General features: G+C 49.3%; 5 protein-coding genes across 5 annotated transcripts; 3 read left to right on the forward strand and 2 right to left on the reverse strand.

Annotated features, from left to right (window-relative positions):
• Nucleotides 1–5,123: 5,123 nt before the first annotated feature.
• Nucleotides 5,124–5,505, forward strand: ATNIH1004_011728 (uncharacterized protein; the record flags this gene model as incomplete). Its single annotated transcript, XM_033576290.1, has 2 exons — nucleotides 5,124–5,243; nucleotides 5,302–5,505. The coding sequence occupies 2 exons, from the start codon at nucleotides 5,124–5,126 to the stop codon at nucleotides 5,503–5,505; spliced, it is 324 nt and encodes a 107-aa protein (XP_033420954.1).
• A 1,898-nt stretch (nucleotides 5,506–7,403) lies between these two features.
• ATNIH1004_011729 (F-box protein) lies at nucleotides 7,404–8,455 on the reverse strand (the record flags this gene model as incomplete). Its single annotated transcript, XM_033576291.1, has 2 exons — nucleotides 7,404–8,071; nucleotides 8,119–8,455. The coding sequence occupies 2 exons, from the start codon at nucleotides 8,453–8,455 to the stop codon at nucleotides 7,404–7,406; spliced, it is 1,005 nt and encodes a 334-aa protein (XP_033420955.1).
• A 2,518-nt stretch (nucleotides 8,456–10,973) lies between these two features.
• ATNIH1004_011730 (uncharacterized protein) lies at nucleotides 10,974–12,843 on the reverse strand (the record flags this gene model as incomplete). Its single annotated transcript, XM_033576292.1, has 6 exons — nucleotides 10,974–10,993; nucleotides 11,114–11,414; nucleotides 11,468–11,597; nucleotides 11,659–12,202; nucleotides 12,252–12,535; nucleotides 12,623–12,843. The coding sequence occupies 6 exons, from the start codon at nucleotides 12,841–12,843 to the stop codon at nucleotides 10,974–10,976; spliced, it is 1,500 nt and encodes a 499-aa protein (XP_033420956.1).
• A 107-nt stretch (nucleotides 12,844–12,950) lies between these two features.
• ATNIH1004_011731 (uncharacterized protein) lies at nucleotides 12,951–17,486 on the forward strand (the record flags this gene model as incomplete). The annotated part of the gene is made up of 17 exons (XM_033576293.1): nucleotides 12,951–13,004; nucleotides 13,122–13,270; nucleotides 13,340–13,439; nucleotides 13,502–13,580; nucleotides 13,636–13,815; nucleotides 13,872–13,878; nucleotides 13,934–14,353; nucleotides 14,406–14,456; nucleotides 14,543–14,750; nucleotides 14,783–14,923; nucleotides 14,981–15,273; nucleotides 15,344–15,623; nucleotides 15,701–15,797; nucleotides 15,895–16,024; nucleotides 16,086–16,183; nucleotides 16,446–17,048; nucleotides 17,098–17,486. The coding sequence occupies 17 exons, from the start codon at nucleotides 12,951–12,953 to the stop codon at nucleotides 17,484–17,486; spliced, it is 3,279 nt and encodes a 1,092-aa protein (XP_033420957.1).
• Nucleotides 17,487–17,531: 45 nt separating this feature from the next.
• Nucleotides 17,532–18,478, forward strand: ATNIH1004_011732 (uncharacterized protein; the record flags this gene model as incomplete). The annotated part of the gene is made up of 2 exons (XM_033576294.1): nucleotides 17,532–17,571; nucleotides 17,634–18,478. 2 exons carry the CDS (start codon nucleotides 17,532–17,534, stop codon nucleotides 18,476–18,478), a joined length of 885 nt encoding a protein of 294 aa, XP_033420958.1.
• Between the last annotated feature and the right edge of the window lie 2,152 nt (nucleotides 18,479–20,630).

Consider the following 20,630-nt stretch of genomic DNA (forward strand, 5'->3'; position numbering starts at 1 on the left):
GGGAGTCTGCTTTGTCGGGGTGGAGGCATCAGGCGCAGCACCGTTATGTAAAGGGTCCGCTGGGGTACTGCATGTATGCCGTACCTTTATTCTCCTAGATTATAAGGCGAACCATTATAATTACTGGCTAGTCAGCTTATCAATCCACTTGCGGGGCCGGAGCTGGCGTGCTGGAAAGCCATGGGTTGTGTAGCATATTTGGGTACGACAGGCGATACATTACAGACCTGAAAGAAGGTTCTTCCGGGAGGGTTTGTACAGTAGGTGAAAATTATCCTGAAGACGGAAATTTCCCCCACAAGGGTCCCTAGTGTATTTTCGTTCGGCAATTTTATTGATGTCTAGTGTTGGAACGCTCTCAACAGCCCATATTCTAGCTTAATTTATGGCGGATATATACAGAAAGAGAAATATACATATCCACATGTTTTTCCGAGGGTCAGTGTGTTCTCAAAAATTAATGCAAGTAACTAGCCTTTGTCTTTGCTGAGCACCATATTGTTCCAATGATTTTGTTGCTTTCACACAATTAGAGGGAAACAATTCGTCGTTTCTTGTACTACTTCATCAGGTATCAATGAATCATGAGAGAAAGCGTGGCGTTGGAAAGAAAGAGCCGGAGGCACTTTGGGCAAGGTGAATGAAGAAATCAGCATCATTACTATGAGGTGTTCATGATAAGGTCCCAGATCTATTGAAAATTCCTCGTGACTTACCCTCCGGACCGCAGAATCTGTAACAATGTTGGGTATCTGACCGGATCCTACCGACAGTACAAGCCGCCTCACAGAGTAGCCAGCCGACCCTGGTAGCGGCTGATCGGATTCGTGGGGCGTAAATCTCTTTTCTGTTTATATAACCAGACGATACAGTATGATGACCCCGATTCTTCGGAGGATATTCACATGTTCTTGGATATGAAAGCTTCCCACTCCTCGGGGCTAGGGTGAGAAAATTGATCAATATGCACTAGAATAACCGAAATGCAGCGCTGTTCAAGGGCACAGTAAAGGGCTCGGTTACTAACTGGAGGCCCTTCGTTGTAGGCTCTTCGACGGCGAAGGGCGTTAAACTGTCTTGTTTTAGACTTCCAGCGTGCGCATGAAGTGGTCGCGGATACATTGGTCATCGAATGAATCGCCGAAGAATATCGCCTCACAGCCAAGAAAGAAATTGTAGTCAATAGGTTCTCCTTTTTTCTGTCTCTCACCGCTTGCTCGCTCACGCATATTCCATACCTTAGGGGAAATCATTGCTATGTACGGGAAAGTGTTTCAAGGATAGAGTCCTGAGTAACTCAGTGCTGCTGCAGGCATCCTCGCCCTCCCTCTGTGTACTGTATGTATGTAATACACTTTATTGTACACGTTTTCAAGGCTTATGGCATGGCTTAATTCATCTATGATGTGATAAGCTGCAGCCAAAAGCCGGCTGTTAAAGTAAGAGTCTGCCGATCTTATACACACGTAGGCAGTCTGCGAAGATATAATTGTCCGTACCATACCACACACCGGTGTCCGGGTATGACTCTAGAAACCCGCGGCTTTCCAATCTGTTTTAGATAATGCTTTTCAAGTCTCACAAGCCATTGCCATCGGACCTGATCCCAAATTGCAGCCGATGCGGCCACAGGAGTCGGCATCTAGGTCCGGACGGCACCTGCAGACGACACCGAAAGAGGCAATCAACTAAAATCTGCAATTATAACTACCACATCCATATCCATCCGGACAGCCCGGAGAGTTTACGTTCCCTAATGCGTCAACTGAAAGACGCGGGATACCCACCGTCTTCGATTGATATCGTCGAGCTGCCATCCACTACAGTGATGCATAATAAAGATGACAATATCCGGACGCCTGTAACGGCATGGGACCAACCACCCATGGTGCGAAGAGAAACCAAGCCGATATGGAGACCTGCTGGAATTGGAGAAACGAATGGAGCCGGCATATCACGCTCTTGGACTTAGTCTTCGTCATATGGCTGCCCATGTCTTTGTTGTTTGCTTCAGCTGAAGAAGTGTAGTATAGATCTGATTGACAATATTATGTTGGAATGCTCTCGATGTTGTTTCACTAGTTTATCTCTCTATATGCTACTAGACAATGTAGACAAGGCTTGGAGGGGATCCGGGAACTGAGGTTTCTTGCAGATAGTTGTCACAGAGTGTTATGAATATGGGATCGGATTACCCGCACGATCGGCGAAGTACTCGCTTATATAGTATGTCTTCCCACAGACGAAATTCCTGTATACTAAGTTCGCTCATCCAATTCAATGGCTTAGTTCACTCTATTCAATGCCAATTCCTCTGACCTACTGTAGATTCACAACACAGAGCATCATCTACGCACCTCGCAATTTGCGATGTGGTAAACTTTCTACTACGCACGGCACTCCCAGGACTCTAGGTGTCATGGCATTTTGAGGATTGATACCTTGACAGTACCTTAGGCTGACGTCATTGTGGTTGTGGTTGACTTACTGTGGATCACCAACTGCCGCCCGGAACCGCCTGCCGCCTAAAATCTTTACTCACCGACTTTACAAACGCAGATGTTTAATTCACCATATCTTATTTAATATGGCTTTAATGGAAGCTACGTTAGCTGCAGTCAATTAGTTGGGACCAGGAGAACGGATTAACTATACTTAAATTGCAAAACGGTTAGGTGTTGATTGATCAACGCTATCAAGGTGTCACCGACTCACCGCGGAGTTCAGCAGTCGAGGGAGGAGCAATATGAAGACCAGTGATTCCTCAACAACCAGCAGGCCACAAAGTTTGTGTCTTTACAGATAAGCAATAGGAGCGAGACCTTTATTTATACGCATGAGATGCTACAGAATTTTGCAAAGGAAATTGCTGGAACGAAGCCAAGAAAGAACTGGCCTGGCCGCTCGTTAGAAAGGCATAAAAAGGACCTTATATCTTGCTATACAACTGGTATTGATTCTGCACACAAGAGGGCTAATTCTAAATTTAAATATGCTTATACTTTAAGTATCTGGGCCGAAAAATCATGGAACCAATATACAGCACGACTGCACGAGGATATATATAATATGGATGAGAAGGGAGTTCTTACTGGGTTGCTTCCTAAGGGTAAGAGAATCTTTTCTAGGCAATTATATGAGCAAGGAGGTCTCAAACAATGCCTACAGGACAGTAATCAGCGGATTACTACACTTGCATGTATTTGTGCAGACCAGACCTTAGTTTCTCCTGGTTTGATATATCAAAGGTATCTGGTAAACTACAAGACTCCTGGATTTAAGATTTTGATGCTACAATCCAGCAATGATTCTTTGCATCTTTACTTTCTGACTGGACCAACCATGAGCGAGGATTTGCATGGCTTCAGCAGATATTTGACCGGGGAACAAAGGCCAAAGCTAGAAGGTGTTGGAGGGTTTTAATTCTTGATGGCTGCGGATCCCACGTTACCATGAAGCTTTTAAGTTACTGTAAAGCTAATAAAACTTTTGTGGGTACCTGCCCACCTCATTCTACGCACTCCTTGCAGCCGCTTGATGTTAGTGACTTTGGACCCTTTCAGCAGCCTATTTAGGTCAACTGGAAGCATTTTTTTCATGAATCCCAAGGCCTAAGCTGTGTTACCAAACGGGATTTTTTTAGGCTATGCTGGACAAGCTGGACTAAGACCTTATCTGCAAGAAATATTGAAAGCGTGTGGAGAACTGTTGGTTTATGGCCTTCTAATCCTGAAGTTGTATTGGCATGATTTAGCAAGATAGAGGACGAAAGACCTTACTCTAGCAGTTTCTCTCGACCTATTATACAGGCAGAGGATTGGAGAAATATTGAACAGCTTCTTAGAGAACTTTTTGCAGACTTCCGGGAACAAAACATTAAATGTTGAGCCGAATGATGCATTATCTTTCCACAGAGGATATCCTGCTTAAGCTGCAGAATAGGGGCCTGCAGAAGGCTCTCCAGAATGATTAAAAGAAACGCCAACGTGCAAAGCCTTTACGGTTTGAATTACGGTCTCCTGAAGATGGCAATGCAGTATTCTATTCTCCTAATAAAATCCAGCAAGCTCGGGATCTTCATTCAGAAAAAAGAGAAGTAGACACAGCTTTCAAAGGCTTTAAAAGAAAGGAAGAGAAGCTACAATTAATTGAAGAAAGGAAGAGAGTCAGAGCATCTAGTCAAGAGATATGTGCCCAAGCAACTGAGGAAAAGACACGCCTGAAGAAAGAGGATCGGTTGGCCAAAGAGGCCAATATATAGCTCCAAAATAACTTCAGACAGTCCAAAAAATGCAAGAAGAATCCTCCAGCAACCCCAGAAGCAAAGAATTAGGAAAATATTGTTGTTCCAGCAACTTCAGGTGCTGGAGAGGCTTGTGCCACGGTAAATCGCCGAGGAAGGCAGATCCGGTCACCACATCGCTTTCGGAGTGATTAAAATTCGTGCATAACTTTTTTAGGACCTCAGTTTCAGTGTCTGAAAAGATCTCTGTATAATTCAAATTGTATGTGGTTCAAAAGCTTCACTTTTGACACGGTCGGGGTATGTTGAAATTGGGGGAAGGTAGTGATCTACAGTACTGATTGATTGCCCGCGGCTAGTGGGCTGCAACAAGAACTACGGGGAAATATTGGAAAAGTGTTTAATAATATTTTATGCTGGGAGGAGTAGGGTAAGGTAAAGTGGGTAGATTAAAAGATGTTGTGTAGATAGTAGCATCTTAAGTGCTGGAATTTGCAGAGGTATGTGAGAGATTTCGAAGTCGCGCGCCACCATTTCCGCAGAACAGAACACCAGGCATCGGCCAAATAATAGTTTACTATAAACAGATGCACATATAGAGTAGCAATAATGCGGCTCTATTCTCTACGTATACTATAAAATACCGTGGAAGCCCCTGCCGTACGAGCGAATAGGCTTTGAATACTACTCAGAAAATACTCAGAAAATACAAGCGAGGATAGGGAGTCTACTGTTCTACCAGAGCCCCGATGCTACAGTACATGCTGCTACTGAGAAATAGTCAGATAGAATACTCCAGCGCTTTGTCCCGCACTTCCTCCTCCTGCGATTTTCTAGTTTCGACCGAACATAGACATATTACATATATCCAACCTTCAGAATGTCCCTTCTTGACTCGACTCGCCAGATTATAGCAAGTTGTAGCGTCAATATCAAGCATGTTGTTCTGATGAAACTCGAGAGAACACAGACAAACGTGTTCTCGCTGCAGAAGGACTCCGTTATCCAGTGCCGCGTTACACTATATCCAACAGATCACTGACAGCGTCGAGGAACAGACAGCGAACTTGACTCGTACTGCGGAGATTTTAACTGGCTCATTCTTTGGATTCGAGAGTTCTACTGGTAGCAAATCGCAGAAGTCATATGACGGGATCACAGCGAAGGAAGCAATTGTCCACCGGTACTCTTACTCGTGGAAAAGCATAGTCGGCACCTTGTGCGGCGTGTCCCCTTATGGTAGATTTCAACTGCGAGCATGAAAACCTGATTTGTCAGCCCCGCTTGCCACATTTCTCCAAAGCTCTGAGCCATGTGTACGACACCAACGACACCACTGGCCTCACCACCTGGAATTCCGTCTAAATGCCATCCGTGACCAACCGCTACGATCAGCTCGAATAAAACAATGCTTGTTGTCGAGAGACCAGTGTGTGATCCATGTTTGTGTATTAAATGATTAACATAAGCACGGAATTTACTCGGCACCTTCTAGTAGTGGTTTGTCCCTTCCCATGATGGCGGCGTAACAGCTCTTAGGCTTGGATAAACTGACCATAGCACCTGAGAAGGACTATGGGGAGGATGTCCTAATCTGGCTGCGTGACGCGGCGCATATCACTGAATGGTGGGTGCTTGATACCTGGCTTCGTTTCCGATACGTTCTAAATTACTGCAGCAACTGAGAAAGTGTGGATTCTACCACGACCCAGCTAATGAAGATTATGACAATATACACTGTTTTGCCAGCAGAGTTGAGGTGTCTAAGCTTGACCAGTGGAGTCTTTCTCCGCCCAAGAACTTCTTGAGTACCACAAAGGGGACTGTCTATGGGAGGACATGCTTCGAGACGCTTAATTTCTCGAAGACACTTTCTGGAGCACTGAGACCAGGGAAGGCCCTTAACCCGGACAACCCCCCCCCGAGACATCAAACGTGACTGCCTCCCAACCAAATCATCGTACACCACGGTTCTACTGTAAAGACTCCTCCCCGAACTCAGCTGTGACTAGGATCAAAATCATCCTCACCACCCGTACCAAAACACCGGCTGTGCAGCACGCTGTGACCCTCCTATTGCACCACGCACTCTCATTATAGACAAACAGTCATTTTCATAGCAAACCCTCTCCGTTTGAGGCAATAATCCTAATCAATTCCTGATTACACCACAGCATCCACTAACCCCCGCAGCAAGAATCACGCTATCAAATCTCTACTCTCGGCACTACCAGTGTTTATGGGGATTTTGCCAGATATTAAATGTGAAGCTAGCCGTCACTTGTTTATCCGCATGGACTCACAGCAAGAATTCGAGGGCGTTATCGGCCACTCTTTGCTAATTTCTGGAGGTAAATTAAAGTAAAAACCCTGGACCGAAGGAGACCGCAACACCACAATCAAAAACAATGGCCACCACAGGACCCTAGGCGAGGCATGAAGTTCGCCCGTAATAAATGGATAGTTTTTGCTGTGGAAGCCTGCATATTATTTAATTTCGAAGATCAGGGTAAATGAAACAACAAACCAACCAACCACCGTAGAGTATCGTACTGTTAGGTGCGTGTGGGTGCGGCCTAACGTTGCAGTGTGCTACTATATAAGTCGCTCAGGACCGTCTGACCCCATGGGGATCAGACATACATAGCGGCCTTTATGGTCTACTGGTATAATTCAGATCCTGAGCTAACACGTGCACAGAATAAATTCCGTATAGGATCAGAATGACTCGAAGCCAACATGATTAACTTGTGTACAGACTATGAAATTTTCAGATCAGAATAACAATAGTGCAATCTTCATCTGGTTACAACATATAAGAATGCATTGTTTTCAGAATCCCCCCCACGGCAACTCTCTATATATTCTGTGATTCTGTCACACGACATTGTACTGCGTGTGATGCTACACCCAAGAGAGTAAGGACCACATAATTCTCAAGATCAATGGGCCTATTTTTGACTATTCACACACGGGGAAAATATGAACTCTTCATGCAGAGAGCCGGAATCAGTCTATACATACGGTACATGTGCGTAAAAACATATCATTTCGATGCCCTGTCTTACACAAGAATACGTCGGACAATATTGGACACGGCCTGGGACCTGGGGGGACAACAAAGATATCTGTATCACCTGTAACTTAGTGCGTATGCTAGTTAGAGTGAGACGTACTCTTCTTTCTGATTTTTCGACATTAGTACTTGTTGAAGATCTAGATGCAATTTTCTGTGAACCTCAGATGGTGAACCCAATATCTTCTCACTGCCCAGGTTTACAATTGAAAGAACATGAACTGCGTCTAGCTTGACTGTCATCGGCCGCTGCTTGATACGGTTTAGGAAGTCTATCAGTGCTCGAAAGGTAAATGTGCAATCATTCAATTCAAGCAAAGTCACCGACCGCAAGCTGACACGATCCAGTATGGGTTCCCAAAATCGACTTTGGCCCCGCAGTCGAAGTGTTTTAGTTTGGTTGAAAATATTTTCCAATCCTTGAAATATTGTGTCATAAGGATCGACTGAGTCAATCTTGGTATTATCGGAGAGGAATACGTCCAAATCAAGTTCTCCAAATGGGGGATTGCGACTACTCAGCATAGGCAGGACCGACCGTAGATGCTGCGCGATGGATTCTGAAAACAAGATATCAGTGTCAAACCGACGGCAAAACGGGATATACAATAGCTCCAGCCTCATTGAAAATGAGTCTATGCTGGGGAATGACAGAGCCGCCTTTTGTAAAGCAACCTCAATACCAGCAGACAGTTGGGCTTGGTGCTGCTCTGTGAGGTGAAGATAACTTGGGCATTGGGACCATAACGTCCCTAGAAATATTAGCGGGCAACTATCTACAAGTTGAAATTCCACTCACGTGGATGCGGAAAAATTGAGTTCACGCTAGTTTTTGGCTTGGTGAGGAAGGGGGCGACGTAGGTGATATGCCGAATGTGTTGCCCGTGCGACGAAGCTATTAGTGACTGAAAATTGTTCAGACTTTTACTCGAGAAGTACAGCGTAATATGGCAATATACACTTGGTAGAGTGAAAATCCGCCACCTCTTACTGCACAATGATAGGCTGCGAATATCCCGTGGGGATAGCAGCCTGATGAACATGAGGAGAATCTCGGCAGGAAGAGAAGATAGTGCGACTTTCTTGCTGGCATCGAAGCCGCAGAGGTTTAGACATTGTGAGTTTGATGCGGGCATTATTAACGCGGGTTTAAGTATACTGGTCCCGGATAAAGTTGATAATAAAAGAGACCCCCCATGGTCATAAGTGAAGTGTGCTGTCCGCTAAATACAACCTCACTCGGCGTTTCCTATTATTAGCCATCGATTGCAGGCTTGTACTGTACAATGCTGGGAATACCCTGAAAGGTTCGAAATTTTCCAGCTCCTTTCGTATGAAGTCCATGTCCTGAGGTTGATAACGAGGTCGATTAATGACCTTTAGTATGTATGGAATCTTTTCGCTGTCAAGGGAAACTTTGAACACTCCATCAGTAATCTCTACATCGTACACATCAGTTCCGAGTGGACTGCCCGGAAGGAATGAAAGTCGAGGCATAATGCATACATGACCATTGGTGGGTCTTCCTGAATCGTGTATCGCATCTTGCTGGCGATTATTATAAACCTGTTGTTGCATTCGTTGGTTCACTCTTCGCCTTGATAAGGCCCACTAACTCCGGAGATTCTTCCAAAATTCATTCTGTCACGGTATCATCGAGTAGAGGGAGTGATTTAAAATCTTTCATCTGGTAAAACCTTGGTATTCTTCGCGTCGTTCGCGTTTTGACTTGGGAATTACTCACATGGAAAACTGCGCCATTGAATGTCACTTTAATCCACCATTTATGGTAGATCAAAGTCTGTGAGCGACTGTTAGGTTTCGACTTCCCCTTTGTGAGATAATTCTCATTTTCAAAATACGATCTTAACTCCGGTGTCGTGGAAACAAACGAAGGTGTAGCAACTGGCATTTAAAGATGGAACATGAATAGGTACGGAAATCGGATTGCGCAGGAAAATGATTTTAGCTGAGTGAGTGGGAGAAGTTAAGACTGGGGGAGCAGACTATTACTATGTATGTACAGCCCCAGCGATGGGCAAACACCTCTTTGTGGTGCTGGGGACGAGTACAGTACTCAAGCAATTCATGGTGGTGCCGCTTGAGGAAACCAAGTGGTGGTCTGAGATGGCTGAACGCGAACCCGACGCGTTCGTGAAAGTCCTGACAAGCAGCCAACAACAAACAAAGATGAATAGCCAAGATGCTGTGTTCCCATCTTGCCTCGCTACAATTGGTGAACTGAAGAAGTCTGCTGGTCTTTTGCCTATACGGCGAATAGATCTGTTCTGTGGCTTACCCTGTTGCCGATAGTCCACAGGCTTGAATTTAACGGATGCGCTTTTGCCTCCACCCAACCGTACCAGCGACAATGAAGAATAACTAAGGCTTACCTGGTTGCCTTATCTCGCTAAGATCAACTCAATGATTATCACTATAATCGTTAGTGGGAGATGACTAGACCTCCGCTGTCTGGGTCTATCGCGACATCTACACTAGGTCTTGAGTGACCTACAGCTAAACCAGTCACTATAATGTGTCTTATTTCAATAGCAATTACGAATTACTCCCTAGGAATGGGGCCAAAAAGGTTGCTGGAAATGCCTCTGAGGCTTTCCTATTTTTCCTTCTTTTGTGTTTTGGTTTGGTTTTGTTCTGTTTCTCTTTGTTTCTTTAAAGGGAATTGTGAAGCCGCGGTCTAGAGGGGCCGCATAGCATAACACCAAGGCAAAAGGGCCACCACAGGCCTTGAGGCTAAGTTCGTGTTAAGTAATAGTCCTATAACTAGATACATACAGTACAGAGATAACTATAGTTAGTTTACCTGCATAACGCCGAAGGCGAGGGTTTAGCGTATGAATACTACTACTACTACTACGAGTGTATCTTACATTAATCTGTTCCCATCATTACGTGACATTGTCGTCACCAACTTTGATCTCCAGTTAGGTTGTGGCTAGCGTGTGATGATAATTCAATTTTGGAGAAAGGCTACGGTGAGTGAGAAGTTGGAAGCTAGCCTATGCCCTCGCATGCCACCCAAAATACTATTTTCGTATTAATCTTCATGATATCGTTATATTTCATGATTTTAGTGCAAGTAAGAACCTCAAAACAGGAAGTAGGTGTTTTTAGCAGGATAATATACCCGTGCTGGATCTCTTTCTCGAATTACAGAGTAGCTCTCCCTAAAGCATTCGAATCTATTTGAAACGCATGGGAGACCCTAGCTCCTATATATGCGTGTGAGACACGTAAATTCACGGTATGAGCGACACTCACAGTCGTAGTCAGAATTGCGGCAATCCCTCTCCATGATTGGATCAAAATGACCATAATGCATGCTAGGCTCTCCTTAAATGTTCTGCGAGAGGACAAGTGATACGACCAGCTCTAGACAAGCTCCATAATGATTAGTCAAACACTGGTATCAAACTGTTGTCAGGCTTTACTAGGGTATGGGATTGTTGTGGAGGGGAAAAAATATGCGATTTTGAAGATTCCTGGACAACTCCTGCAGGCGAGACGCAGCTTCTTAGCTCTTGGTCATTATAGGATTTGTGCATGCGACAGAATAGGGGTTTGTAAACGAATATAATGGACCGGTAAATTGGTTTACTCGATTTTAGTCCTCGTTGTTTATGCTGCATATAATTATTTGTCGTAGGCCTCCCCTGGTGGTAAACGGGGGACGGAATACCAATCAGTTTCTTATTTAATTGTCGTGTCGAACATGACCGATGTATTGTTACGACGTAGTACTGTATTTTTGTCCACTAGGCAGACAGACTTACCACCTCCTAGCGGATAGTTGAGGTACCGAGGCTGCTGGCCTTCCCCTGCATTGATCCAGCGCTCCACATCGATGACAAAAATACTGGTACTCGGTGCGGGAACATTGCTTGGCAATGGCGAAGGCGCCGCCGCCCTGCTTGATCCAGCAGGAGGGGCGAGGAGCTTGGCGTAGACCGGATCCAGAATTTGAGCGAGAATACGTCTGGGAGATTCTCTGTCTCGACCTAGACAGCCTTCGCCGGAAGCGTGCCCCTGAATTAGGAAGTCGGTGCTCTGGGCACTTCTGACATCTAGAGTGGTCTGCAATATCTGCTTTGGTGGCCATTGCGGTGCTCGGTCTAGCCGATCTGAACTTGCCAGTACTTTGACGCCATGGAGGCGTCTGGCTTCTCGTTGCTAATATCATTGATCGCCTTGTCCTTGGTTGCGCCGTTGGGAGCTGTCTTGAGGGTGATCTGGGTGAAGAAGAGAAACACACATTCTCTGTATAACGCGGGAATCAGGTGCGATCCCGACTTGGGCGGGGGTTGTCGTCGGCGCCGACCTCGTGCACCGGGAGCTCGACATCAATCTTGGTCCAGGGCTGCCAGTACATCTTGATCCCCTGCCCATGGGACTCGGCACAATGTCGAGCGTGTGATAGTAGTCGATGTACGGTGCGGCCCTCGTACGGGTGAAGAAGTGGAACATGCCGCTCCAGTTCTCGACATTCTTCCACAGGTAGACCTGCACGTCAAGGTCGGTTATCGTGTCGATGCCATACACGTAGCCTTTGACTAAACCGACCACTTTGGCGCTGTTGAGGTCGTTCTGCAGGATGTCTGACGAGAGCAGCCTGAACACCTCGGTCTTGTCGTCGCGCATGGTTGTGCCAGTCAGGTGGAGGAAGACCCTGCGGTTCACCTCCCACAGCCTGTAACGGTCCATGTTGACCGTATTTCTCGCGACCTGCTCCACCTTCCCCAGCCTGAGGGTGCACCTTCGCAAGTAGAGCTGCACCGTGGAGACGGCCTGCCTGATGCGTGACTCCTGCAGACACACCCCAATCTGCACGTCGATGAGGAGGAACTCGAATATCCCGTCCGCGTCTGTGATGCCTCTGCCCGAAATGTATCGACCCTATAGGAGGTAGTTCACCAGCGCAACGCGCCATTTCAGGAAGCCCAGCATAAATGCAGGCTGTCGGTAGCCACCGGCTCCCGTCACCATGCAGGTTCTCGTACTTGTAAGTTTTGCCCAGGATATTTGCTTTGTCTGGGATCAAGGCTTTGCCAGCGCGCTGATACTTTGCAAGGAGTTCCGGCGTCAGAGAGAGCGTGTACGATATGCCCTCCAATGCCCTGAAGTCTAGCTCGTCTTGGTCCAACATGCCGGTCGGATCGTTCTTGCGGGAACAAGGCGAGGCTTTTGGCCATGACGCGCTTTGTAAGGGCATCGTCGGCGATTGGACCTTCGGAAGGCACCTCGCTGAACTGGCGAAGAATGAAATCGTCGGGCTGGTACATCACTTGGCCGTCCTTGATGGCGATACCAAAAGCTCAAACTTGGCCGCAGAATTTTGCAGCGGCGTATGGTACTCAAGACTGTCCTCCACAGCGCTGGTGTACAACATGTCAAGCGCTATGCGCATGGTCTCCTGCAATTTCTCAGGCTCTCCATCGAGCGGTGACTTCCCCGCCGATCGCCCGTATATTTGAACCGAACTGAGAATGTTGTCGTAGTCATCCATCTTGAGGGTGATGTCTGCTGGATACGCTGGTCATCCAGAGGCCCCTCCGAGAGGTACGCAATCTGCTCTCGCTGGTACATCTGGCATAAGGCGACGTCGCTGATGCCATGCTGTTGGAGAATCTTGACGCTGACACCATAATCTTTGATCTAATATGCACGGTGAGTGGCGGCAGTGCCGTCCGTGGCATACTCCTCCTCGCGTAAAAGAGCCCTTGAGAGCCCTAGAAGCGTCTCTCGCCTCGACGGTGCTCACAGCCTCTGATGACTCGGTCACAGACAATAGTCCCACAACAGCCGAAGGAGGCCAAGAAGCTCCTGCAAGGTCTCGTACAGGACGACATCAGACTCTTCGCCGCTCTCTACGGCACCAGAAGTATTTCTCAGGCCATTGATGCTATTGGCACAAGTGCCGGCAACTCCTCCAAGTCGCAAAGCTGACTCGCCCTCATCGCAGCATTGGACAGAGCTACTGCTGGTCATGTTGAGCTAGCCAGCCTGTTCTGGGAACAGAAAGAGGTCTTGTCCATCTCACATGTTGCACGGTGTTACAGCATTCTTCTCAGTCGCGCTGGAGCCGGCGTTCAGGAGTTCCAGGTAAGGCTGTTTGCCGAGTAGCCGACAGCGACCATCTACACAGCTTGGTGTCGGCTGGACAGGTCAGCGTAACACCGGCGGAAATCAAGACGGCGGTGGTCAAGCTGCTCGATACGGCCGTTCCGAAAGGGTTCAACATAGGTCAGGACTCGACAGACAGTTGCTCGCCATGGCTGAAGTACCGAGTGCTGGGGAGAACACCGACATCGAGCGCTCAAGGCCTTCGTCCACGAGCACGCCACGCTCGTGGACATGCGCAACGAGCAAGCAGGATGGACGGCGCTCCTGGCGTCTAGAAACGACGTCTCGCTCGACGCCTTGAGATCCAGCTCCGTCAACTTCTTTGGCGGCACCGGCTGTAGCTCCCTCGAAGCAGGTGACGAGCTACTCGAAGATCTTTGGCGATGTCACGATTGAAGCCTGTGACGACAGCAACTCTGTCACCAGTCCGGCGGCCTATTACGTTGACCTCCGGATGCTTAAAACACCCCTAGAAATTCCACCAAGCCAACCTCTCCAAGTCTCTTTGACAAGCTTGCTGCACGACCGGGCCTGTGGACTCTGCAGCTGTCCTTGATCCCGTACATCGACCTCGCCAATGGGGTGATGGAGTCCTTCGTCAAAAACGTCGGCAGCCTTGTCCCGCCATCGCCAGTACCGATCCAGGGGTTCAGTATGACAGACCAAGGCATCTACCATGATCAGATTGCCGCCCAGACGTTTCCTCTCACCGTGTTCCTTACAGCCAGGCGCTCGATCTCCAGTGCCTCTTCTTCGCACCTCTCAACACATGGCTCTCAGAGGTGGTGGGCGCTGTTTGATTCAGAGTCTCGGCTGTTTCTGGCAGCAAAGGATAGAGTCACACCTCCTGACCCTTATTTTCTCAGAATAGCCAAAAGCGTGTTGGAGAGCGCGTGTGCGGCAGAGTATTTTAGGCTGTCCCCGCAACTTACGTACAACCCCAAGCTCCTCCATCGTCCCTCCCAATTTCTTTAAGGCGATATACGACCTGAGCATGTAAGACGAGGCGTACATACAAAAGATAGAACGGTTAGGCACGGGGCAGTACTGGTGCTACGAGACGGCTGACGGACAGACGGCAGACCAGCTTATGCTGTCCAAGGAGAAAGAGGAGAGGCGGCCGTTCGTAAAGGCCCAGTTGCTCCGCCAGGCGTGCATGACGGTCGAGCACTGGAGCTTCTCAGGGGGCGAGACTCTCCAGGGCCGGCTCGTGCTCGAGGCCCGGACTGGTCGCCCACCTTTTCTGGAAAGCTCGAGGACCTGAGACTGCGTTACCTGACTAAGGACAAAGTAGGCGCTCCGCTGACGGAGCCGGATTATAGGCTTTTGCAGTCGTGCATCCGGCTCTGGCGCAAGACCTGGTGGGACGTTGCAAGATCTCGACTGCATTGTCATTCTTTGGCGCTGGCGACGCAATGAACGGCATGAGTGTCGTAGCGCAGACCGTCACTACAATGGCGGCAGTGCAGTGCATATCGACTCTCACGGGCATTGAGATCCTCAAGCTGATGCCGCTCTAGGGCCTCATGGACACGAATAGGGACAAGTCGCGCTGCGCACGGCTCTTCCTGAAAGGCAAAACCGGCGCCGACGCAAGCCTGAAGGCGAACCATACACCACTGCTAATGATATGCAGGCCGACTGAGGAGGGCTTCTCGGCGACGGTCGCTGCTGTGAAGATTGACAACAACAAGCTTGACCTGGCCAAGGTGACTGCTATGTACCACATATCCGTCTTCTGTCACATACCCGCGATGGAATTGGCCCACTTTGAAGCGTTCCAGGCGTTGTGGATCCGAACAATTCCGCTTTTGTGAGCCCCCAGACTGCACTCGACATCATCAAACGGTTCCAGCAGTGTGCGTATGCCGCCCTAAGCTTAGACTAGCTTGCGTTTCCTCACCGGCAACGAAGAAGCCTTGCGTGCGAGGATGTAGACTCGGAGCTCTCGCCCCAGCAAGCGGCATGCGCCGCGTCGGAAATCATGGTCAACATCAAAGCAGCAAGGAGGCGTTGCCAGCAGTCGATAAGGACAATACAACGCCTTCGCCATCTGACGCCGCAGCCGCTTTGGCTGAACTATTCGATCCTCTGGCCGCACGGCTAACCACAGCATTTATCGAGAGGAAGTTTACCAGATTGCAGCCTTCACGCAATGACGAAGTTGCTCACGCCTTTCTGAACTTATATCCTTCGTGCTTCCCGGGACACCCTTGACCGAGGACTCAACCGTGTACCAGAACAAGGAGAGGGATAGTGCACACGAAGAGACGCTGAATGCCCGGCGCGTGTTCTTCTTGCAACACATCATAGGGCCACTTCAAACTCGGCTAGCCAGTGATACTGTTCTAGAATCCCTCACGCCCCTTTTCCCAGACTTGAATATTGCTGTGCTGAGCCCTTGCTGAGGACCGTCCGTGGACCTGAGTCGCAGGACAAGTCTCCAACCCGAAAGCCCATACTGGATATCTACTGGATATCCTGAGGGTCCTCGCAGCTTCCAACGAGATTGCTCTCGGGAAAGACTCGTCAGATGTATTCTTCAGTCTCACGTCTGCAGACTTGTACCGCTTCTACTGCCAGACACGGCCTTGGCATTCAGCACCAAGGTGACCTTAGACGCAGCGCCCTCATTTTCGACAAAGGCGCAGGTGGCTGGACGTCAAACCAGCTCCGTCTCCAGAACGGACAGGTGTACAGCTTGCGCGCTCCGACAGCGGCGGGTTAGCAGAGCGCTCCTATTCGACTCAACAGAGTCCCTGCCAACTTTTCCCACTCAGCGCTTTGCTTGCGCACGGTACCATTGTCCTTGCGCAGAATGCCCTGCGATTGCTCTCCTAGACTATCAATCTATCTACTGGCTTCAAGTCGAGCCTGGACGAGTTGCAATTTTTCCAACGCCAGTGTCTTTCTATTGACTGGGGAAAGATCGATTACAAAGGCAATACAGCTTCTGTAGAGCTACAGGGAGCTGTTTAGCAACAGATACACTTCTATGCCGACCCAACTGCGACGCCGTCCGCCGCACCCGGATCTGCCCAAGCCACTTCCTCACACCGCTCCGGATCACCGATCCTTATGGGTTCTCGTTTGCACGAATTGAGCTCGACAGTCACCTCCTGACCTTCAAGAGCAGCACCGATGCGCTTGGGAATGTCCCAAGTTATGTGCACAGCTACCACATCATGAAGCTGGTGCTCGAGACGGACCCGAATGGGAACCGCTCGGCTTACAAGTACGGCTGTCTCAAGCGACTGATCGCCAGCTCAGTCACGGAAAAAGCGAACGAGCAAATTAGCGACTCACTACAAGACATCCACCAGAGCTGGCAGAGCACGAAAGAGCAGATTTTGCCGTGGACCCCTAGAACACTCTGCAGATCTGCTCAAGGGCGCTACGGTCCGTTACATCTACGATCTAGAGTAGTATTCCAAGGGAAAAGGGGCATCACACCGATCTACGCTACATCACTCAGCAGGGTCACACACGTGCACAAAATCGCCGAGGGGTCCAAGACAAAGATTATAATCTTCTTCAGCCACTTTGACGGTCTTGGCCGTGCCATCCAAACCAAGGCCATCGCTGAGTGTAACCGGAGACGCCGCTGACCCCCGTTGGGTCGGTAGCGCTTGAAAAGTGCTCAACAACAAGGGCAAAATGCCCTGCTCGTCTTCAACCCCTTTTTCGACGGCACGCACGCTTTCCAGGTCGACCATAGAGCCGGCGTCAGCGATGCCGAACAACACGTGGTCCAAAGTGATGTACAGTTCATGGGCGACGAAAACATTTGACGCCAACGATACAATGCTCATGGACCCGAAGCATGACACGGATGTGGGCGGCTACTTTTCGAGGCTGGCAGACAGCGAATATCTACCCATAGAACGATTAGAGAAGCGGCAGAGCGATGGGAATGTGTTCCTCTTGACCAAGGATGGTGATGAAGAGTTTACCGCGTACCGCGTGTTCGATGGATGCGAAAGGGCTATCACGAGAGACGCGAGGCGCAAAGGGTCGCCTAGTTGAGCGGAAAAGGTACGACAAAGCGGCAATGACGCTCTAGAGGAGACTATGAACACCTCGAGCTCTTGGACGCTTTACGATATCACGGGTAGCTTGGTGCTATTTTAGCATAGCCAGGACAGCAGTGGCGAAAGGAGTACGACGCTTTAGGTCGAGAGACGAAGAAGTTCTTGCTCGAGGGTACAAAGAGCGAGGTTTTGTTCGAGTTGCGGACCTACGGAGAGAGCGAATCAGAGCCGGAGAAGTGGAACTGGAGAGGTCAGCTCTTCCAAATATACGACCAGGCAGGTACTGAAACGAATTTCGACTACGACTTCACAAGTGCCCTAGTCACCCACAGAGGCAGCTTGCGTTCGCGTACAGTTCAACTCTGGACTGGAACGACGCGGGACGCATCGTGCTGGACCCGGACATTAGACACTGAGGGGACGCAAAAATGCTCTCGGCCAGGTCACCTGCTCCCGGAGTCCGGACAGAAGTATATCTTGCGCTATACTTACAACGACGCCGGACTTCCGGAGACGATCGAGGCAAATGTCAGAGGCGAGAAGAGGGCAGCCGGAGATCTCTTGTGGGAAACGTATGTCGCCGGCGTAGACTATAACGAGCTCTCGTATGCAACGACAGTCTACTTCGGCAACGGCCACCGTACGATAAACGAATTCGATGCTGTTACACTGCAGTTGACAATCCGCCGGACTCTGTCTCACCAAACCAAAGGGCCTCTTCTAAAGTCCAGCGTCCCGAGTATGCATACGACCCATCCGGCAACAGAACGTCTTCTTCGCAACAGCGTGGTCAACCCGGATGTCGAGTATACCTACAATCCCACGTACCGCCTCATCGAATCTTCAGGCCGCGAACAGCTAGGCAAGGGAAACGATCTGCAGGGCGGGAGCAGCGGTCCGAACGCTTTAGGAGCCTTCCAGATGTTTAAAGCTGCATCAGATGCGCCGAGGGAGGGTATCGCCGTAAGCCGCTACGTCGAGACTTAAAAGTACGACTCCGCCCACAACTTTCTCTCCGTCCAGAACCGCACCGCCGACGACGGGGCCAATCCTGGACCAGGGCGTACTGTGTGAGCTCAACAGCGCCCGGGTGGGTTCCTTGACTGAAAACTACGGCTACGACTGGGAGGGCGGCGAGTTTAGGTCTGACGTCGATGCCGCACCTCGCGCGCATGGACTGGAACGCGCTGCAGCAGCTCCAGACAACCAGCCGGCAAGTCGTGAGGGATGACGTCGGCGCGACGCCGGAGCGTACGTGGTGCGTCTACGATAGCCGCGGGACGAGGATTCGTAAGATAACCGAGCGACAGGAGAGCGAAGGCGCTACGGCAACGTCCCCGAGGAAGTTCAAGGAGTGGGTCTATCTGGGGGACTACGAACTGTTCCGCAAGTACGCCGGCGACAGAGTGGCGATATCTTCACAAAGAGAGACATTCCACGTTCACGGGTCAAACGGCCGGATCGCACTAGTTAAAGATTGGACTGGTGGTGATCATCTCTACCGGCCTGCCCGGTATCAGATTAGCGACCCACCTCGATGCGGTCGCTGTCGAAGTGGACAAGGACGGAGTCTTGGTCTCGTACGAGGAATACTCTCCCTACGGCAGCACACCTTTCAGATGCAGGACCCGCAGAGGCCAAAGCGGTTCCGCTGGGCAAGCAAGAGCGAGACAAAGAGGGCGGGCTTTATTACTTGGGTGCACGATATTACGCGCCCTGGCTCGGTAGCTGGATGAGCTGCAAACCCACAGGGTATTCCGATCCATCTGGTCTCGTGAAAGTCAAGAACCAAATGGGATATGTGGACAAAACAGCAGGCTTGGGGTCACCAAGACGATCCAGAAGACGCTGAAGGAACAGAGTGAGCACCGGATGAAGCTCCGCCATACCAGGATCAAAAACATCCGAGCCGACTTGGCTGGAACGCCGCCTATCCCAGCTACGGAGGCGGCGCCGCCGAAGGCGAAACGACAATGCGCAACCTGTTGGCCGTTACCTGGGAGCGCACGCAGCTACACCACGTCTACCCTCAGGAGTATAGGGGCAAGTTCGCCACGATCAGTATCAAGGTGGATCAGTTCATAGTGTCGCTCACGGACGAGACGCACCGGATCTGCACTTTCGGTGGCGAAGCAAACGGCTGCAAGCTCGGTAACTGGAACGACCGGTGGCCGGAGCTCTTCTTCAAAACCCCGGTTACGAAGCTCAGATGACAAACTGCGATACTTTGAACGCTGACAGCTGCACTGTAGCTCACGGTGACCGTCGACAAATTTAGCTCCTCACGGGTGAGCAGCAGAAAGCGCTTAGTGTTCTGTTCGGCGCCAATTTTACACCTCCGTCCAGCTTTTCGAATACAGACAAGAAGTAGGGAAGTATCGGTCAGCTGAATACGCGTATAAGCTAGTATCACCGATCATATAAGAATATGGATCTGGATTGAAAAGAATAAGATCTCTTAAGGTCTTGTCAGAATAACTAGTCCAGATTGGGACATCATGTGAACATATATACCCAATACTCCTCATAGAGGGGTTGGGCGGACAATCCTTCTGAATAGAACGACTTCAGATTCCCCAGAAAATCTAACAGGTCTCTATCTGTAGTCGGACCAAGCGGATGCTGAATAATAACGTACAAACGTACTTTGCCGCCTACCACCCAATACACCTTCCACCCGAAATACCACGTTGAAAATGAAGATTTAGAGCCACATACAATTAGAATTATACAGAGATCTTTTAAAGTAATAAAATTGAACACCTAATATGCCTATACAACTATTTATTTAGTTCCGAAAGCGCTGTAGTAGCCGGATCTGCTCACCTCGACAGTTTCTAGTAGGAGGGGCCTCATCAACAACTTCAGGCGCTGGGGCAGCAACAACTTCTTGGTTCTTCGATTTTGATGTTACTGGGGACTTCTTCTTGCCTATTCTGGTCGTTTTGAAGTCATTTTGAAGCTGTACAGATGCTTCCTTGGCCAGGCACTCCTCCTTTTGGCGCTTTTTTTCCTTTGCCTCCGGAGGCGGGCTTCTCGTGCAGAGGCCCTTATATCCTTCCGTTCTTGCAACTTTCGTTGTTTCCCTTCCTTTGCCTGTTGATGGCGTAGCTTCACTTCCTTTTTTTTGAGGCCTTAG

Source organism: Aspergillus tanneri, assembly GCF_003426965.1.
Source record: "Aspergillus tanneri strain NIH1004 chromosome Unknown AapTan_9_pilon_pilon_pilon, whole genome shotgun sequence".
In the NCBI taxonomy this organism is placed as follows: domain Eukaryota; kingdom Fungi; phylum Ascomycota; class Eurotiomycetes; order Eurotiales; family Aspergillaceae; genus Aspergillus; species Aspergillus tanneri.